Below are 18,977 nucleotides of genomic sequence, written 5' to 3'. Positions count from 1 at the left end.
AATTTTCTAGCAATTTATCCTTTTATAAAAAAAAACAATATGTCATGCATTTGATAAAGAAACGGAACACTACGGTGGAGTCCGATTAGACTCCATTTAATACCAAGTGTTCGGTGCCAAAAAATATTTGAATGGAATCGAATTACAATTCCAAATCTCTTCAATTCTGCTATTTGAATTCCATATCTAAAGTAGTTATTTAGAAATTTCAAATAGTATATAAAATTGAATGTTAGGCTTTCGGTTAGCCTAACGTCCGAAATATCGAGCACGAGTTTGAGATTGGAACGATTGAAGAGAGTGAAAAACTAATTTGAGTTCTAAAGGGCGATTTATCGCAAAAACAATGAATGAGACAATAAGTTTAGAGATTTCTCAATGAATAAAGATCTATATTGACTTTTTATTTATAAATTATTAACTAAACCCGATAAAGATAAAGATTGCGCAAAGATATCTAACTAAAATTAAGGATACACTAAATCAAATAATATTAAGAATATATCATATTATTGAGATTTGTTGGTTCAAGGGCCCTATCATTGAACATCATCCCACCGTGCATACGTATAGTAATGCACCCCGAGGAAGTCGCTTGAAATGAGATGAATAACCTTAGCTTTGTTATAATTTTAAGTGAGTTGATTAAAAGAAACAATAACAACTCATGACACCTTCTTCCGAGCTATCTAAAAGTACACCTTATAGCAATAATGAATTAGTATTAAGTAAGATGAATGTATGATCAAAATCTATCAAACAAATCAAAATTCACATATATTAGCATTAGATAGAAGGTAACATATATTGATAGGGCAGAAGTATTTCGTGTTTAATTGAGAGAATGATTATGAAAATAGAAGGGGTGAAAAAGGAAATTCTGTTGTCACGGATATGATTGAGTAACATGCGCCGACAGTCCCGGCGCAAGCCATACTAATATTGCATTACCAAACTATATTAAGTATAATTAGTTAAATAAAGAAAAATTTAGTGGAAAGTTATTCCGTGGAATCAGCAATCCCCCGTGAAATCAGATGTTCGTACGCCGTCACGGTACGGGCCCGCCTAACGCTGGAAATGGAATCCCTTCTCTCTCTTTAAACACTTACAAATCACCCTACACTTGTTACAGTTTAACTAAACTATAATAATTTTCAGTCATGAAAATTCAGCTAAGATCGAAACAATATTATACTCCTATTTTGAATAAAGGTTATTCAGAGTCAACCAAACTAAGAATAAGATACAATATTTATTTTAAAAAAATTATTTGTCATTGGATACTACTACATCCGTACCATTAAATTGAGTCGTATCCTCCTTTTCAGAATGTCAAAGGTCAAAACTATGTTGAGTCAAAATAAAACTTTAAATTACTCTATTTTATTTTATCTCCTACATTATTATCTATTATCTCTTCTACTTTATTCTCTATTATCTGTATTTTATTTACTATTATCTCTTCTACTTTATTCTTTCTCATCTTGCATTTTTTAGTATAACTCATTTAATACAATTTCTTATTTTTCGTGCCAAAAAATACTATCTCAACTTAGTTGGGGGGAAGAAGTATTAAAATGACCAAATTACTCCCTCCGTCCCCGATTAAGAGTCATACTTTTCCATTTTGGTCCATCCCCAATTAAGAGCCACACTTTATTTTTACCATAAATAGTAAGTAGGTCTCACATTCCACTAACTCAATTCACTCATATTTTATTATAAAATTAATATAAAAAAATTGGTCTCACATTCCACCAACCTTTTTAACCAACTTTTCTTTACATTTCTTAAAACCTGTGCCCGGTCAAAGTGTGACTCCTAATTGGGGACGGAGGGAGTATGTCATATTGATAATGTACTATAATGAAAATACGTACTATTACTGGATTTAATTTCTGCTGCTGATTTAGTATAATATTCCTATATACTCCTGTTTATTTAGAATAAGCTCGAAAAATCCTATTGCATCATTTGATAGTGTGGAACCATAGTCCATATGCTGACATTTTGTCAAGACAAACGCGTAGCACCACAGTTAGTTGAAAAAAATCAATATGTTTTCATATGATAAATTTTTACAATATTATTTTTATTTATTAAGGAAAACTAATCACTCTCACACAGTAACACTAATATAAAATTAGCAAGTAACTTTCAGTTACCAAATCACAAGAAAGAAAAGAAACCTAGTATACTGACCCTGACTGATTAAATTATATAGAATTCATTAAGAGTTGATTAATTTGTACTTTTGCATAACTTTGAATGGTTAAAACTTAAAAGCTTAGAAAATCATACTGTAATTAATTTTTTCTAACATATATGTGAGAGATTATGATTCGTTCAATTTTTATCACCCAAGTAAAAAATAGAACTCAAAAAATTGAAGGGGAGACAAGACTGATTCAAGAACTTTCAGTTGCTTTATTAATTTTTTTTATAAGCAAGAAAAATAGAAGAAAAAAGAGAAAAACATGTAAGCTGTTGCACGTGACTGACCGACGGTGGCACGTGACAGACACAGTGGATAAAAAGCGCAGAACTGCAGCAGTTATCAGTAGTTAGTTAAATTAGTCACTTAATTTTAATTAAGTAAAGCGCTGTCAGTAAAAGAATATGATTAGCAACACTAACCGCGGTCATACAAATTAACAGCAATACTGGTTTTGGCAGTTAGTTAACGGTCGTTAAGTCTAACGTTTTCTGATCGTTGGCAGTCTATAAAATCAGCAGAGGCCGTTATGTCGGGCCGTAGCGCTTCTTCTTCATTCTCCTCATTTTCATACCCCTTTCTCTCTCTAAGTCAATTACATACACATTTCATCTAGAGAGAGAGAGGCTGGAACTGCGTTCTGTGAAGACAATGGCGATGGATTCGAAGAAATTGGCGGTCTCTCTGTTTTCAGCTATGCTGTTTCTGTTTTTCGTTGGAGCTATGGCTAGAGTTGAGAAATCTCAAACCGCGATACCGAGGTTCGTTTTTGCTCTGCATTTTTGCTCATTGTTTCTCGCATTTGATCCCATGGAGAAGAGCAGCAATGTTCCTGCACATTTACAGCTTTGTTCCACAATGTGGATTGCGTATGCGTGATTCTCATTGAATTTCCCCTCTTTTTTCGCTACGAGTTTTTTTTTTTTTTTCTCAATCGCATTTTTCTCTGAATTGCTCAGCATTACATAATTTCTGAAAGAGAAATGATTTTAACTTTTCTGTTGATTCTTCCGGTTCAGTGAGGCGGAGAATTTGCAGAGCTCCCCAAACTCAACAATGGCGGAAAAGTGAGTAACTGAAAAACTTCAATTCTGTTTTTCACTTTCGACCTGAGTCGACTCACGAGTAACATTTTCCTAGATGTTGCAGCATCGATCCCGTCCGTTAAATAACATGCTTGAATCGATCTCAGCCGTTTATTCTGTTTATACGCAATTCCTCACCCATAATCTTATTCCCTTACTTACCCTCATTAAATGCCCATTATTCCACCCAACCATCTCCATGAAAAACGAAATAAAAGATGCCGTTGGTGGCATATTCGTAATTTCCTTTTTCAAGCAGTTATCAGTTGATTTCTCTCTCATAAAAACAAACTTTTTGTGTGTATAATGTACGTAAATCCGGGCTCTCTTTCTTCCACTACCTTGAGCAGTGAAATTAAACGCCACTACTAGTGCGTGCACTGTGTGTAAAATAATACCCATTGCAATTAATCGAAATCTGCCTAAATAATTCGCCGCGATTGTCGGTCGCCCATGTGAAATTTTACAGTCTCCATTCCTTTTTTCTAACCAGAAATGGGAAAACTTTCCAGCCAAAAATTAATTTCTGAAACCATCATGTGACTTTAATTTCACTGTGATGGTTGTTTGTTCAGGTTGGGAGGCATTGATGAGGAGGCCTTGAATGAGCATGCTGTGGCTGATCCAGAAGAGGTTGTGAGAATGGTTGAAATGTGAGTGATTTTTTTTAATAGTCTTCCTACTTTTTCAAGAATTGCTGGAAATAGCCTTTTTGTGCATTTAATGGGTTGAGTGAGAGCATTAACTGACACAATGAGGTTTAGTAGTAGTTGCTGTTAGGAGTTGTTTCTTGTTGTGGTCCTCCCTCAATGAGACCTACCCTACCCACATGCCTTACTACATAATTTATGGAGTACACACCAATATTATTTATCCATCTTATTCTATAATAGTGATTTGTTTATTGATTATCCAATTTCATGTATTCACATTGTTTTGGGAAAGATGGGTCAATGTTGTTGTTCAGATCAGTGCACATGCAAGACTGTAGTCAGTCTCAGATCCACATTCAGGATTTGTTTATTTAATTTAGTGTTGGAACATGCATAACTTCATTTCTGTTTTTAGTCATTGATTGTTGCTGCTTTCTTTTTAAGGACTAGATAAAGTTGAATAACTGACCTTTGTTTTGTTGCTTTATTTAAGCATAATTGAAGAGCTCTGTTTCTTTATGTTATTTTCACGTTCTGTAAAGCTTGTATCATTTCATTCTAGTCATGTGCATGTGTGTAAGCAAGCATTCATTTTTTTGGAATAATGAAAGACTTGTTCTACCTTTTTGCACGTGACAGAGTGTGCCTAACGTTGTTGCTTGGCTTTAACATGCTTGAAACTGGTCCTGTCAAAAGGGGGAAAGGAAAATCTCCTAATTAACCCACTAAATGGAAGAGATTGATAAATATGATGACTTAATATGAATTATTCTTTGATAATGGAGTTGTGACAATGTAGTAAATGATGATGGTGAGTTTGGGATATATTACAGGGCCACTCAGAACAGCACGGAGAGGCGAAAACTGGGATATTTCTCATGCGGAACCGGTAACCCCATTGACGACTGTTGGCGTTGTGATCCCAATTGGCACAAGAACCGCAAGCGCCTAGCGGACTGTGGCATTGGTTTTGGGCGCAACGCCATTGGAGGCCGTGATGGGCGGTTCTATGTCGTGACTGACCCTAACGATGACAATCCCGTGAACCCCAGGCCGGGAACTCTAAGGCATGCTGTTATCCAGGAAAAGCCCCTCTGGATCGTGTTCAAGCGTGATATGGTTATCAAGCTGAAGCAGGAACTGATCATGAACAGTTTCAAGACAATTGATGGGCGTGGCGCGAATGTCCACATAGCTGGTGGAGGCTGCATCACAATCCAGTATGTCACCAATGTGATCATCCATGGCCTCCACATCCATGACTGCAAACCAACTGGCAACGCCATGGTGAGGAGCTCGCCTTCCCACTACGGTTGGAGGACTATGGCTGACGGCGACGCCATTTCCATCTTTTCGTCGAGCCACGTCTGGGTGGATCACAATTCGCTCTCTAACTGTGCGGATGGCCTTGTGGACGCTGTGATGGGATCCACTGCCATTACCATTTCCAACAATTACTTCACCCACCACAACGAGGTGAGTTGTCTACAATTGTTACATGTTTCAAGATTGCTGTGAGTGATATTTACTGATTTGATTGATTGATTCTTGTGTATATCGTTTCAACAGGTTATGCTCTTGGGCCACAGTGACGCCTACACGAGAGACAAGCAAATGCAGGTGACCATTGCCTTCAATCACTTTGGTGAAGGCCTTATCCAGAGAATGCCAAGGTAATTTAATTGCACTTTGGCCTCCTCAACCTCTTGAATTAGAACAAACTTAATGAGAACTCATAAATCTGCAGATGCCGTCATGGATACTTCCACGTGGTGAACAATGACTACACTCACTGGGAGATGTACGCCATTGGTGGAAGCGCAAACCCCACGATCAACAGCCAAGGCAACAGATATCTTGCACCAAGCAATCCTTTTGCAAAAGAGGTACTGCAACAAATTCTTCTTTTCTCTGTCTCACTCTGTATAAAAATGTATACACTGCTTAATATCAATGAATGCTGTGATCAGGTGACAAAGAGGGTTGACACGAATCAAGGTCAATGGAAGGGTTGGAACTGGAGATCCGCGGGCGACCTCATGCTTAATGGAGCTTACTTCACCCCATCCGGAGCCGGAGCTTCAGCCAGCTATGCAAGAGCTTCAAGCTTAGGCGCCAAGTCATCATCCATGGTAGGAACCATTACATCCGGATCCGGTGTTCTTGGATGCCGCCGTGGTCATCAGTGTTAGCACACACTCTGCATCTCCCTCTTCCAACTACATCAACACAAAAGGCAAAACAAAATCACTTCACCTTATTTTTTTACCCTTTTTTTCCTTTTGCCATTTTAGATTATGATTTGACCCCATTGAAGCATCACCCTATCCATATTATAGTGATTGTTGTCTATCATCCATTGAAACTGGCAAGTGTACATTTATGACACATGTCCAACCATATCCCTCTCATCATCTACATCGCTCTCGCCTTCTCCCCGTTGTTGCTCAACCTCGTCCTGCTTCAGTCAAAAGAAAAACAATGATATTCTTGGGAGCAGGTGCTGAAGCGTTGTCCAAACTCTTTTTTTTTAAATCATCTTTCAGTCATGGATTCTCCACAATTTGCCTATCCACATATATCTCATCTTTAAGTCTACCGAAATTGTGTTGGCTTTCATTCTTCATAGGAACTAAATGATATTGTAATTTTCTATTTCTCTTTCTTCTTTGTTTTAGCTTCTTTTTTTTTTTTTCTTGAGTCATACAAGCTATAGTGTGAATGTCTAAACATTGAGTTATTGGGGAGAGAGAGAAATGAGGACCTTTGTAATACATGATGCATGTTATTAAAGGTTCATTGCCTTTTAGCTTTTCTCCACTTCTTTTTGCTTTGTCTTTGTCAATGAAAAGCATTATTGCTGGTTTGTGTAGATGATTCTTGTGTCTACATTTGATTTTATTCTTTCTCAATAGCTTGCACTGATCATTCTATCAGTAGATGCTTTCATTACACTCGTACTATTTGAAAGATGAGAATTAACTACTTGAACAAGTAAAAGTTATGTCTCCATTCGAGTGGGGATGTTGGCAATTTTCTTCATCTTGTGACATGTTGTGATTATTACAATAATGTTATCATAGTTATTGTTGTGGTGATTTTACCCCTTAATCATTACTGTCTGTTACCTTTGATCATGTGCAAACCATTCTTCACCATTGGAGCATTTTTTTAATTAGCTTCAGCTTTAGGTGTATTACTAAATGATTAAAAGAGGCAGACATGATCTAGGATGCTTATCCCTGCTGGAAGTCATATGCAAATAATTAGCGATCCAATGTTGCTAAAATTTCGATCTTTTGATGGAAAATAATGCTTATAATTATGTTTTTTTTTTAAACACGGCACTTGCTGTCTGTTGTCACGTTCGAGAGTTCTTTAATTGGTACGATAAAATAGAGAGAGAAAAATTCATTTTAACAAAGAAATTGTTCGATTTATCAATTACTTTAATATCATTTTTGTTAATACTAATTTACTTCAATTTCGACATGCCACTTAATATTTTTGGTGTTAAAAATTGAACCTCGTAAAATCGATAGTGTACAGTTTCTAATGACTATGAGACCGAGTATAGTACTAGTAATTAAGTATTGAAAACTTGTAAATAAAATTAATTAGGAATTAATCATTTCCATGTTACGCACTATTTATTTTGGTAAAGTACAACCCAATCGATTCTCTGAAAGAAAGTACTACGATCGAATTCAAAAAAACATGCATGATTCTAGCGAATTGAGCGATTAAATATATTATTGATTAATTATTCTAAGAAGAGAAACTGTTACTACTCTGTAGTTCTCTAAATCATCCATTATCTCTGATTCTCTGCAGTTTTTTTATTTTATTTTAGAGTTCATGTTCCAGTTGTATCAATAATTAGCTTTTAAACACTTAATATACACAATTTAGTAGCATCTGTTTATAATTAAACAAACAATATATGGGATCCAGCTTAAAGAATTATATGCATAAAAACTAATGAACAAATAGATATTAAGAAAATATCATTATTCCTCACATGGTTATTCTTGATTGCGATTCAAGAATTCTTGATCTTACTCATGCAAATTTACCTTTTTTGCAATTGAAAAGTGACCCTCAAACAACCAATTAAAAATGGTTGGCGGAAAGAATCATATCATATCAACTTATTAATTTTATTTTTAAACGTGTTACATACCAGGAAACTTAAATTGAACTTTGTCTTAAATTTTTTATTTTTAAGTGTGTGTTACATACCAGAAAACTTAAATTGAGCTTTGTCCGACATCATTTATGGAGGTGTGTGTACCTTATAAATGGATTCAACAGAGCAGAAAATTGCATTGAATTTAGGATTTATATCCTACACCGCTGTTGTGAGTGTGTATGTTTATGGAGTACAATTAAGACAAAGTAGTACCTATAATTGAAAGTTTTGTATCGAATAGTTGAATTATTCTCTTATCACAAAATTAAGATGCCTAAAAGGTGTACTACTACTTATTATAGGAAATGGTTCACATAAAAAATTATTGTAAACATTAAAAATTATAGTTAATCGGTCATGAAAATTATAAATAGGCTAGTCATTCCATGCATTCTACACATATCAAACACTAGAAAGCATTCTGTTTCAACAGAGACGCAAGCCGTTTTATCTTTGGGGACGAAACGTCAATCCGAAGAGCACTACCGGGGCGTATCTCGTCTTGCGGAAAGAGGCCTCCTCAACTCGGATATTTCCTATTCTACGGTCTATAATTTCGATTTCCGTTTGTAATTTTCGTTTCAGTTCATTTCTGTATTTCTTCTTTGAGTTGTATTACGCCCGGTTATCTCTTGTAATTCCATAAATCCAACATGCATCTCTTTAGTTGTGGATGAATGCAAATATGGATTAGAATCATACAACAAAATATATTTTTGATTTTCATTAGTATATTAGGTGCAAGTGGCCACTTTGACTACTGTAAATAAATATATGAACCTATTTTCTTATAGAAAACTTGAAAATCTTATTGAAAATATAACAATAAAAGTTGAAGTTCGAAAACATATTAAAATCAATCTACCCACCCATGATTCAGTTTCTTTCTTTAATTTTGTTAGTTTTTCGAGCTTTAATTCATTCAATTTCAAATTCATTTTTTCTTTTTAAATTTAAAAACGAAATTGATTGGTGTGATTTTAAATTTGAGAATTGAAATAAATTTTAAAAACCAGAACAATTAAAATATATTTGATGTGTCAGAATTGAAAAACAAGTATTGAAGTGCCAAGATATAAATAGAAAGCAAAGTCAAAATGAACGATAAAATAATTTTAAATTTGCAAAAAATAATCAAATGGAATTTAAAGTTAGCAAGTCACGTGCGAACGTGCCTAAACAACATACCATGCATGTGATGCGCAGGGACCCACACGCCATGTGCCCCCAATTTCATATCTTTATCACTTTCTTTAATCCTCCCCTAAATTTTACTAATAAAATCAACACAGCTAAAACTTGCATTCTCACTATACAATAAATATATATGTATAATTGATCTGGCTACTATTTATGGTAAAAATGATATATCGAAGTACTACATTATAAAATGACGTTATTCTTCAAATTGACTAAAAATGATTTACTCAGACTTGGATAATATATATAGTCCAATTCACACAAGCAAAAAAAAGTAACTTCCGTGCATTAATAATCAAATCATGATAATCAATTTATAGGTTCTAATCTTATAGCTTCAAGCATATGTGACCCTATGTTTCTCAAATAAATTTGATAAATTATACAGTATATGTAATGTATCTATGCGCTTTTACTTAAATAGACAGCTAGCACATATAGTGGTTGACATAATAATCAAATCTTGGACTGCTATGGAGCAAAAATTAGGTGAAAAAAACCCATGATTGGTGGAAATTAAAGAGTTGAGAGACTTGGGTAATGTGAATATATTCACTACGTTGGATTAATTATGTATGAGATTTATAATTATGTTGGGTGATTCATTTCATTACAGCTGGAAATTTGTTACAAATTTGATACAATGATCACACCTTTAAACATAATTAGTTGATTTCATATGAGTCGTGTGGTAGATATATTTTGCGACGTTACGGATGAGTCATGACGATCACTCTTTGTATATATTACTCCCTCCGTCCCAGATAATTTGTTCACTTCCTTTATTGTACTCGTTTGGTAAAAATAATATTAATAAATAATTAAAGTGGAGAGAAAGTAAAGTAAAAGAAATAATAATATAGAGAATAGTCTTGCCTACATTTTTCTTTCTCTTATTTTACCATTTTTCAACTTTACCTATTTATTATGCCCTCTATCCCACAAAAGATATATCACACTTTCCATCTATTTTAGTTTGTCCCACAAAAGATGTCACATTTCTATTTTTGAAAAAAGTTCTCTCTCACGTGAATATAAAAATTATATTTTCTCTCTCCATTTAACAAACAAATTATCAACGATTCAAGATTTAATGAAGTATATATTCGATCAAATCATAAGGGGTGGAGCCAAAAAGTTTGAAGATGCATAACATGATTTATTCATGAGGTTGGGCTAAAGAATTGTGCAAGATGATATTTGGAAGTGAAGATTTGAGTAACCCAAAGTTGTAATAATTTAATTATACGCAAGTGGACCAAAATTTGAAGAAGATATAAGCTGTTTACTGACAATTGAAGCCAAAGTAATCTGATCATAAAAAACGAAAATTGGCTTCGTCGAAGCTTCCTCAAATTATTTTGGTATTTACTTCATTTACATGTTCGAAGAATAAATAGATAGAAAGATAGAAATATATTAATTGACTTTGATATTCTTTTCTTCTAACAATTAGGATATCCTTTCTAATTTTTTTTTTCTTTCAATTTCATTTTTCTTATGTTATAGGGTTTCCTCATCGTTGGATTGAAAATATTTATCAACAACATGATTGTGAATTTTATCTCTCTTAAGTTCTGTTTCGAATTTACAATTCGTGAATTTTTTATCCGACTCATCAAACAAACTTTTGCATTTGTTTATGACGTCAATCATTTCATTCACGACTTATTAAAGAGTTTAATCATCCTATATATGAGAATGGTTCAGATAGCAAATATAGGTCCCCCATCATAATGGAAACTGAAACATTTCTGCGCACATTTTTGCACCCCTTACTTTTAAATCTTACTACAACCCCATTGATGTATTTTTTTTTATAAGTATGGAGTATGCTCAAGCCAAGAAACAATGGCAAGGTAAGAGTTCAAGTGTACAAAACAATTAAAAACACTCCTCGCAAAACAAACAAGTATCAAAGAAAAAAGCACAAAGAGCGGCAAAATCACGTGCTGCAAAAAGAAGTTCAACCAACAAGAAAAGACAACCAAAAGCATCAAAAAACACCATAAAAAACAAGATCACCAAGACTGAGAGAAATGAAGCTCCTCAACCAAAAAAGGTGAAATGTGAAAACATACCACGATCACCTCCACAATGTCACTGATTTAAGCTTTTTATCGACCACGACCACGTCTCATTGACTTATCTTTATAATAATCGAAGTTATACTCATAAAAAAAAATATTTTAGAAAATGCAAGAACCAAAATCTTATTCAATACTATATTATACTTCTTCTGTCCCATGAATATAGACTGAATTTTTTTTTTCGTACGTCCTATAGAATTAAGCCATATCCAGTTATGGAAACATTTTCTCCTTCTTATTTACTTTATCATTTATGAGCTTCATCATCCACTATATTATTTCAACTACTATTTCTTTTTCTCCTTTACTTTACCAATTATGTGTCAAAACTCTTGTTATCCTCAATTAGCTTATTTTTATAAGACAAAGGGAGTATTATGCATATTATTTTATCAACAATATTAATTCTTTTGTCCACAAAAAATCTCAAATATATATATTTAACACAGATTTTAGTTAAATAATAAGTAGTGGAGTAGTATTGTTGTGAATGAAGTAAAGATCTCATTTTATACTGAGAATTACAGATAAATTAAGTATTACGATTTGCGAGTGGAGTAATTAAAACTACGACGAATGAAAAACTTTGTGAATATCTGAAAATAGCTACTAGAAGGTGAATTTGCGTTGAACCTGTTACTTTAAATAGGTGTGCCAATTCTGCTATACATAGAAAAGAAAATTATCAATATTTGTCTGTGATTAACGTCTATAATAATCCTGTTCTAATATCGAAAAAACTATATGAAATTCTCACATAACGAATGCTTTTACGTACTATCCCATAAAATAGAGATTCTCTAGTAAATAAATTGCAAAAATTATCATATCAAACTCTTCATAGCGAACCCACTAAAAGAAATATTGTATTTTGGTAGTATTAAGTATTACAGAATTTATTAAGCTCAACCACAAAACAGACCCTGATGTGCACAGCCTGCGCAACATTTAGCTAGCTAGGTGCAATAAAATCCAATTAATTTGTTGGATATTAATTAGGTAGATTCATAAACTGTGGGTCAAAATTAATAATTTCAATTAATGAGGTCGTTGAAAATTACATGCGTTTATAATTGTGACTTCACTTCTTAATTCAGAAGATTCTAATCTGAAGCAGAGATTGGATTCTGATTTATAAGAATCTGAATTGCAATACTTTAACACCTCATAAGATCCTACAAATTTATAAGATTCAACATCTCTGCTACCACGAAACAATCTGAATTGAAATACTGTAACATCACAATTAAGATCGTACAAATATGTAAGATTCAACCTCTTTATCAACACAAAACAATTAAACATCTCTATTAACACAAAATAAACGATACTGTAATAAGTCGTGCACTTTTTACTAACGTAGAATTAAATTATTAGTGAATAATGTAATTATAGTACGAGTGTACGACCATTATGATGAACAAAAGTATCATATTCACAAAAAAGTGATCTAAATCTAAGTACTAGGAGTACAACATTAACCAATTTATACTATCTAGATGATCAATTAAATATGATTTTAAATTCAAAAGATCCTGAGTTAAAAGCAGATAAGTATAACCAATTTTTACTATCTAGATGATAACATGTGGATGTAATCATATACAAACTTTAAATATTGTACAAACTCAAAACTATGATCTGGACCGTTTAAAAATGTCAACAGATGACAAATAACACCAACAAAAAATGTCAACGCGATGTCAACGGTTGATGCTGTGCTGAAATTGTGTTGATACTGTATTGACATTTTTTGTTGCTATTATTTTGTCATCTATTGAAATTTTCTAATGGTCCAGATCATAGTTTATACAATATATAAAGTTTGCATTTTATCACTATCCTGATAACACATACTCCCTCCGTCCCCCATTAGGAGTAGCACTTTGATCGGGCACGAGTTTTAAGAAATGTAAAGAAAAGTTGGTTGAAAAGTTAGTGGAATGTGAGACCCACTTTTTTATATTGGTTTTATAATAAAATGTGAGTGAAATGAGTTAGTGGAATGTGAGACCTACTTACCATTTATGATAAAAGTGAAGTGCTACTCTTAATTGGGGACGGACCAAAATGAAAATAAATAACTCTTATTCGATGATGGAGGGAGTAGTATAATAGAACTTCTTAATATTGAATTTTAAAAAATGTGTGTGAGTTCGAAAAGCATCAACTATGCCAATGCATATTCAATCCAAGAAGGTCGATACGTTTGGGTCAAAATATGACATCCTACTTCACTCTTCATTGGGCTTTACAAGCTCTGTCCAACCCATGTATGTAATCAATAATAATGAAGAAACCTAATTAATTGTTGTTTCAATGAAAAGTGGTAGTAATTAATTCTTGATTTATAATAAACTCAGAAGATGCAAATGAGAAAATTAAGAAAATTCCTAGTATTTATAAAATACTGTATCATTATGTGAGAATTGATGGAACTTTTAAGATATCAACTGCACGTAGCTAGCTAGCTGGGATCCTATTACGCAAATGGGCTACGACTGGTGGAAGCCATGGTCAAATTGACAATGGACAATTGGACACGTTCCAATTTAAAGATTAAAGATCCATCGTAAGTCGAATTTTTCTAAAGTACAATGCTGCTTGGCCAGAATAATTACAATAAAAAGAATAATATTATTAATAATTATAATTAAACTAATAATCCCTTCGTATATCATTTATAGTCTCATTTTGAGCAGCACAGGTTTAAGAAACTGTTTGACTTTGTGAAGAAAATGAGAAATGAGTTAGAGAAATGTGGATTCCACTTTTATATATTGTTTCTATAATAAAATGTAAATATAATGATTTAGGTGAATGGTAGGATTCACAAATGAAAAAAGGTAAACTAGATTTTAAATTGCGAGCACCAAAAAATTCAAAATGAGACAATTTTTTCATGGACGAGGGAGTATTATTGGAAGATGCATGTAATATTAAGGATAGCCTAAAGCCCAACCCGATTATTACTTCATTGTTTGAGCAATGTCCCTCACGCCGGCCACAAACTTAGAAATGAGTATGAAAATATAAATTAAAATTAAACTCCTTAGATTCTAGACTTTGTCATCGATTAACATACTGTACTAGTATATAGAAATTTGCACCTGCATGCATATAGGGCCTTACATATAAACATAGTTTGGGGAGTTTTAAGTAAAAAATGTCAGTGATACTATAGGCCTTTAAACATTAGTTGACTTAGAGTGAATTAGTTCCTATTGGGATTTCAACAAGCTAGTGGTATATAGTATATTAAAGTAGTACATTTTCTTTGTTTTAACAGAAAAAGAATTTAAACTAGATTATGGAAATCTTTCACTATTCTCTCGCTTTCATGTAAGTTATGTGGACAATAAGAGTCTACTAAAAGAGATTGTAGATACGCCCCCTGATATGGTCTGTGGATGTATACAACACACAAATATACTTAACTGTAAATTCCTGAATCAAGAAAAAAGCAAAACTCAAAGTAGAGATGAGGTCCAACATTCATTAAATACAGCTCTTCCTGCATTCCCAACACGCGTTTGAAGCAGAGTTTGCATGCCCTTCAATTGGAGTTCAAAATTATGGAAGACAAACATTCATCATATAGAGAGTTGACCACCTTCAATTCATCTCTTCTTTTCATTCACCTAACTCTGCATATTTTTAATACACCGCTTCAAACCATACAAATTATCCCTATAAATATCACCCCTAATTCATCACCTCAAAACATCCCACCTTCTCTTCATACATCTCTGTGTTTAAGGTAAGTGAGTGAGAGAGATGGCTAAGTTGTATGCTATTGTGTTGATTGCACTAGCAATTGTGCATGCAAGTGCAAGAGATGTTCCTATTGAGAAAGAGACGGTGGTGAAGACTGCTGATGCTCCGGCTGCACACGGTGTCGGTGATGAGAAAAACTTCATAGCTTATGGCGGCGGCGTTGGTGGATGGGCTGGCGTTGGCTACGCCGGCGGGATTCCGATGATCGGCGGCGGCATTGGCGGCGCAAGTGGGATTGGAGGTGTGGGTGGGCTAGGGGGTTTGGGAGGGATTGGCGGTGCTGCCGGTGGACTAGGTGGGCTAGGCGGAGTTGGAGGCGCTGCCGGTGCTGGTGGTGTAGGTGGAATTGGAGTTGGCGGTGCGGCCGGCCATGTTGTACCTTGAGCTTCATTGCTTGTACTTTGTCACATGTTTTAGGGTTTGTGTTTTGTTGATTTAAGGGACTAGCTAGCTAAGATTTTCAATTTTCGTTAAGTGGTGTTTCGTAGTAGTGTTGTAATTTCCTTTTTTCTGTAATTCTCAATGTTTTGGAATGTGGTAGCTGGCTAAGTTTGGTGGTGTGAAGGATTATGTTTTGATCTTCGTTTATCTATCAATGAAATTATTGTTATGTTTTCTTTTTTCTTTTTCCTTAGTGCATAACTGTGCCATAATATCATGACCATATCAAGAAATCTAACCATACACAACTTTTTTGTAAACTATTAAACTTAAATTGAAAATTTTAGTTGACCCTGATCGATAGTACTACGTACATAAATCTTAAATGCACGTGACAATTTTTATCTTTATGAAATCGGTCATTCACGTAATACATACAGGTATATTTGAAATTTTATTTATGGCTACTTGACGCTTAACCTCTGTAGTAATGTATAATTCCCTATTTACTTATCTTATCAGAATTAAATAGGGAGTAGTACGAATCTATTCTTATGGTTTCCGAGAGAAGGAATTAAGTAAAGTAGTTGCTAGGCCGCTGAATTTTATATAGATTAATAAGGCTAATAACCAACAATAAAGCCCAAATGCTCTATGTCTTCAACCTCTCATTTCATGTACGCTTGGCCTAAGATGGTTCCGTCGCTACCTAGATACGTGCTAGGAAAATTCTGACGCAATTTGAGTTTTCATTGCTACTTGTGAAATGCTCGGTAAGTTTTCGCTGCTTGGTAAGTGATCTCAATCTGCTCGTAGAGTATAGAGTACTGGTGTTGCACGACAAACTTTACTCGCTAAAGCCCGTATTTTTTTGTGGTGTGTAATAGAAAGTATTTTAAAACTGACAATAAATGGACGAAAAATGAGTAGAATGCCATATTTCAGTTGATCAGATCAGAGTATAGTACTCCGTAGTACTATTATTTACGTACATGGTTTTATATTTTTATTTGACATTGAGCATAATATTTTAATTGATATATCAATAAGTAATACTTCATCCGTCTATAAAAAAAGAGGGTGTAATTTTTCATTTTGATCGATCCGTCAAAATTAGTCTCAATTCTGTAGTAAAACTCGCGTCGTCCACATGATTATCTATTTTTCTATAATACTTTACAAATTACTACTACAAATTAAAATTTGGTCATCAACAAATTAGACCATTTTTTATGTATGCATTAATTCCATCAGCATTTAATAATACTTAAGCCAATTGTGTTATATTCCCTCCATCCAAGGTAGTTTTGTGGTTTCTCATCATTGTATAATCTCTCCATCTTTTAAAAATAGGAACTTTGAAAAATTCACATATTTTAATGCAAAATTGGTAAATTATGAGAGAGGATGATTAAAAAACAAGTTATAAAGTAAGAGAATGAATGGATTGTAGGTCATTTTCTAAAATCGAGAGTTTATTTATGAAACAGATAAAAAAGAAAGAATTATATTTTTTAGGAAATGGAGGGAATATCAAATTAAGTGATTACGTTTGATCCAAAATATCCCCCCTCCCACAAAAACATGGAGTAAAAAATAAAACTAAAACTAAGAGCAATATAGTCATTGATAGTGAATTGTATGCTTGGAGAGAATGACATTTTTTAGATCGTCAGAAGCGCATTGTACACATACACATATATCAAGGTGGAAGAAGAAATTATGTGGAAGATACAAAAGCTGGTGAAAAAATTGTTATAAACCCCCAAATTCCGGTTTATTAAATGGCATTTTCTGTAACCACTACTGAATAAAAAGAATAAAGAAAGGGAATAAGTAAATAAACCTTGTAAGATCGCATAAATATATTTAGATGAATACTACAATATTTTTTGAAATTTATCAATTATATCATAATCTTCATAGATCGATGTGTTCTATTAATGTTTGAGACTAATCAATTTGAACACACATTTTGTACTCCGAAATAAGTTGTATAGAAAGAAATTAATAACTCCGATCGTTTACTCTAAATGTAATAAATATAGTAACAAATTAATTCAACACGCAAAACGCGGTAAGTAACATGTGGTTGAGGAACAACATTTATCTTTTGATGTTGTAAAAATAGAATAAGAACAAAGTCTCCAATTAACCCCATGAAGTTGTGCCCCTCACCCCCACCTATATATATGCGCACATATCTAAAGATTAAATCACTCCCAAAACATCCAAGAATTTAAGTCATTTATAGCCATGTCTCAATTTCATTTTCCTAGCTTGGCACTATTTGTCATGATCATGATAATGAGCACCACTGCACTTAGCCAAGTTGTACAGTCTCCACCGCCTCCCGTAGCAACTCCACCACCTCCTGCCTCTTCTGGAGGTGGAGGCGGGGGCGGAGGAGGTGGTGGTGGAAGCTCAGGAGGTGGAGGTGGAGGCGGAGGCGGTGGTGGAGGCGGTTGGGGAGGTGGAGGTGGAGGTGGCCACAGTTGGCTGGGTTCACGAGGTGTGAGCCTCGGAGGCCGTGGGGGCAAAGATGGTCGAGATGAGAGTATTCCGGTGAATGGAAAGAGAAATTCACCAAGTTTTAATTAGAAACCTTGGTTCTATGTGGCATTGTGGCATGCAAATGTATCTTGCTAACTAGGGCTTGTATCTTCTATTTTGCATGCTAAATAATAAAAAAAAAAAACTATTCAGTAAAAGAGTGCATAATTTTATTCAAGCAAGCAACTTGATTTTATTTACATACAATGTGGTTTCCTAATTTTACTACTACTAACTTTTGCTATGATTTATTTTACCATCTTTTTTTCAAGATGTTATAATTTACTTGAACTCCGTTCAAATTTTAAAATATGGATAAAGAAGACAAATGCATTGTTCTTACAATCGAAACGCATAAAAAAGAAGAATTTGTATAACTTTGAATTAAATAATCTTGAAATTGGGATAAAAAAGATAATTTGTACAACTTTGAATTAAATAATCTTGAAATTGGGGTTGGCATCTTTTCTTGTCTTCTTTTTTTACTTTATAAAATGTGAATTATCAAAACAATTCTTGACGTTTTATTGAAGTAATGTCTAAAAAAGTTACTCAATCCGTCCGTCAAAAAATGAACTTGTGAAGGGGCATGCGTTATAATACAAAATTGATTATGTAAAACAGATAAAAATGAAAAAAAAAAATTAAATGTATTTTTAGATGAAATTCTGTTGAGTAGTCATTGTATTGAATTTGATTTTATTGTTTGGCATAAGGTAAGCGAGTCATTGTCATGGATTAAATTTGTATTGAATTTGATTTTATTGTTTGGTTAATAAATTTAGCAAAATGTTTGGTTGATAATATTAATAACAAAACTAATACGTA

The 18,977-nt window shown here is 33.7% G+C and overlaps 2 protein-coding genes across 3 annotated transcripts; both read left to right on the top strand.

Moving 5' to 3' along the window:
* The first annotated feature begins 2,775 nt into the window (after nucleotides 1–2,775).
* On the top strand, nucleotides 2,776–6,828 carry LOC125195982 (probable pectate lyase 1). Of its 2 annotated transcripts, XM_048094301.1 has the most exons (7): nucleotides 2,776–2,979; nucleotides 3,238–3,285; nucleotides 3,879–3,956; nucleotides 4,790–5,432; nucleotides 5,526–5,629; nucleotides 5,704–5,842; nucleotides 5,927–6,828. In XM_048094301.1, the coding sequence occupies exons 1-7, from the start codon at nucleotides 2,870–2,872 to the stop codon at nucleotides 6,146–6,148; spliced, it is 1,344 nt and encodes a 447-aa protein (XP_047950258.1). In that variant the 5' UTR covers nucleotides 2,776–2,869; the 3' UTR covers nucleotides 6,149–6,828. The 2 variants fall into 2 exon arrangements, with proteins under 2 accessions (XP_047950258.1, XP_047950259.1); XM_048094302.1 differs by lacking the exon at nucleotides 3,238–3,285.
* An 8,242-nt stretch (nucleotides 6,829–15,070) lies between these two features.
* LOC125196537 (glycine-rich protein 23-like) lies at nucleotides 15,071–18,307 on the top strand. The gene is made up of 2 exons (XM_048095099.1): nucleotides 15,071–15,573; nucleotides 17,986–18,307. Exons 1-2 carry the CDS (start codon nucleotides 15,216–15,218, stop codon nucleotides 18,195–18,197), a joined length of 570 nt encoding a protein of 189 aa, XP_047951056.1. The 5' UTR covers nucleotides 15,071–15,215; the 3' UTR covers nucleotides 18,198–18,307.
* The last annotated feature ends 670 nt before the right edge of the window (nucleotides 18,308–18,977 follow it).

Source organism: Salvia hispanica, chromosome 6, assembly GCF_023119035.1.
Source record: "Salvia hispanica cultivar TCC Black 2014 chromosome 6, UniMelb_Shisp_WGS_1.0, whole genome shotgun sequence".
NCBI lineage: Eukaryota > Viridiplantae > Streptophyta > Magnoliopsida > Lamiales > Lamiaceae > Salvia > Salvia hispanica.
Note: the sequence above shows the minus strand (reverse complement) of the source record. Positions and strands in the feature narration are given on the sequence as shown.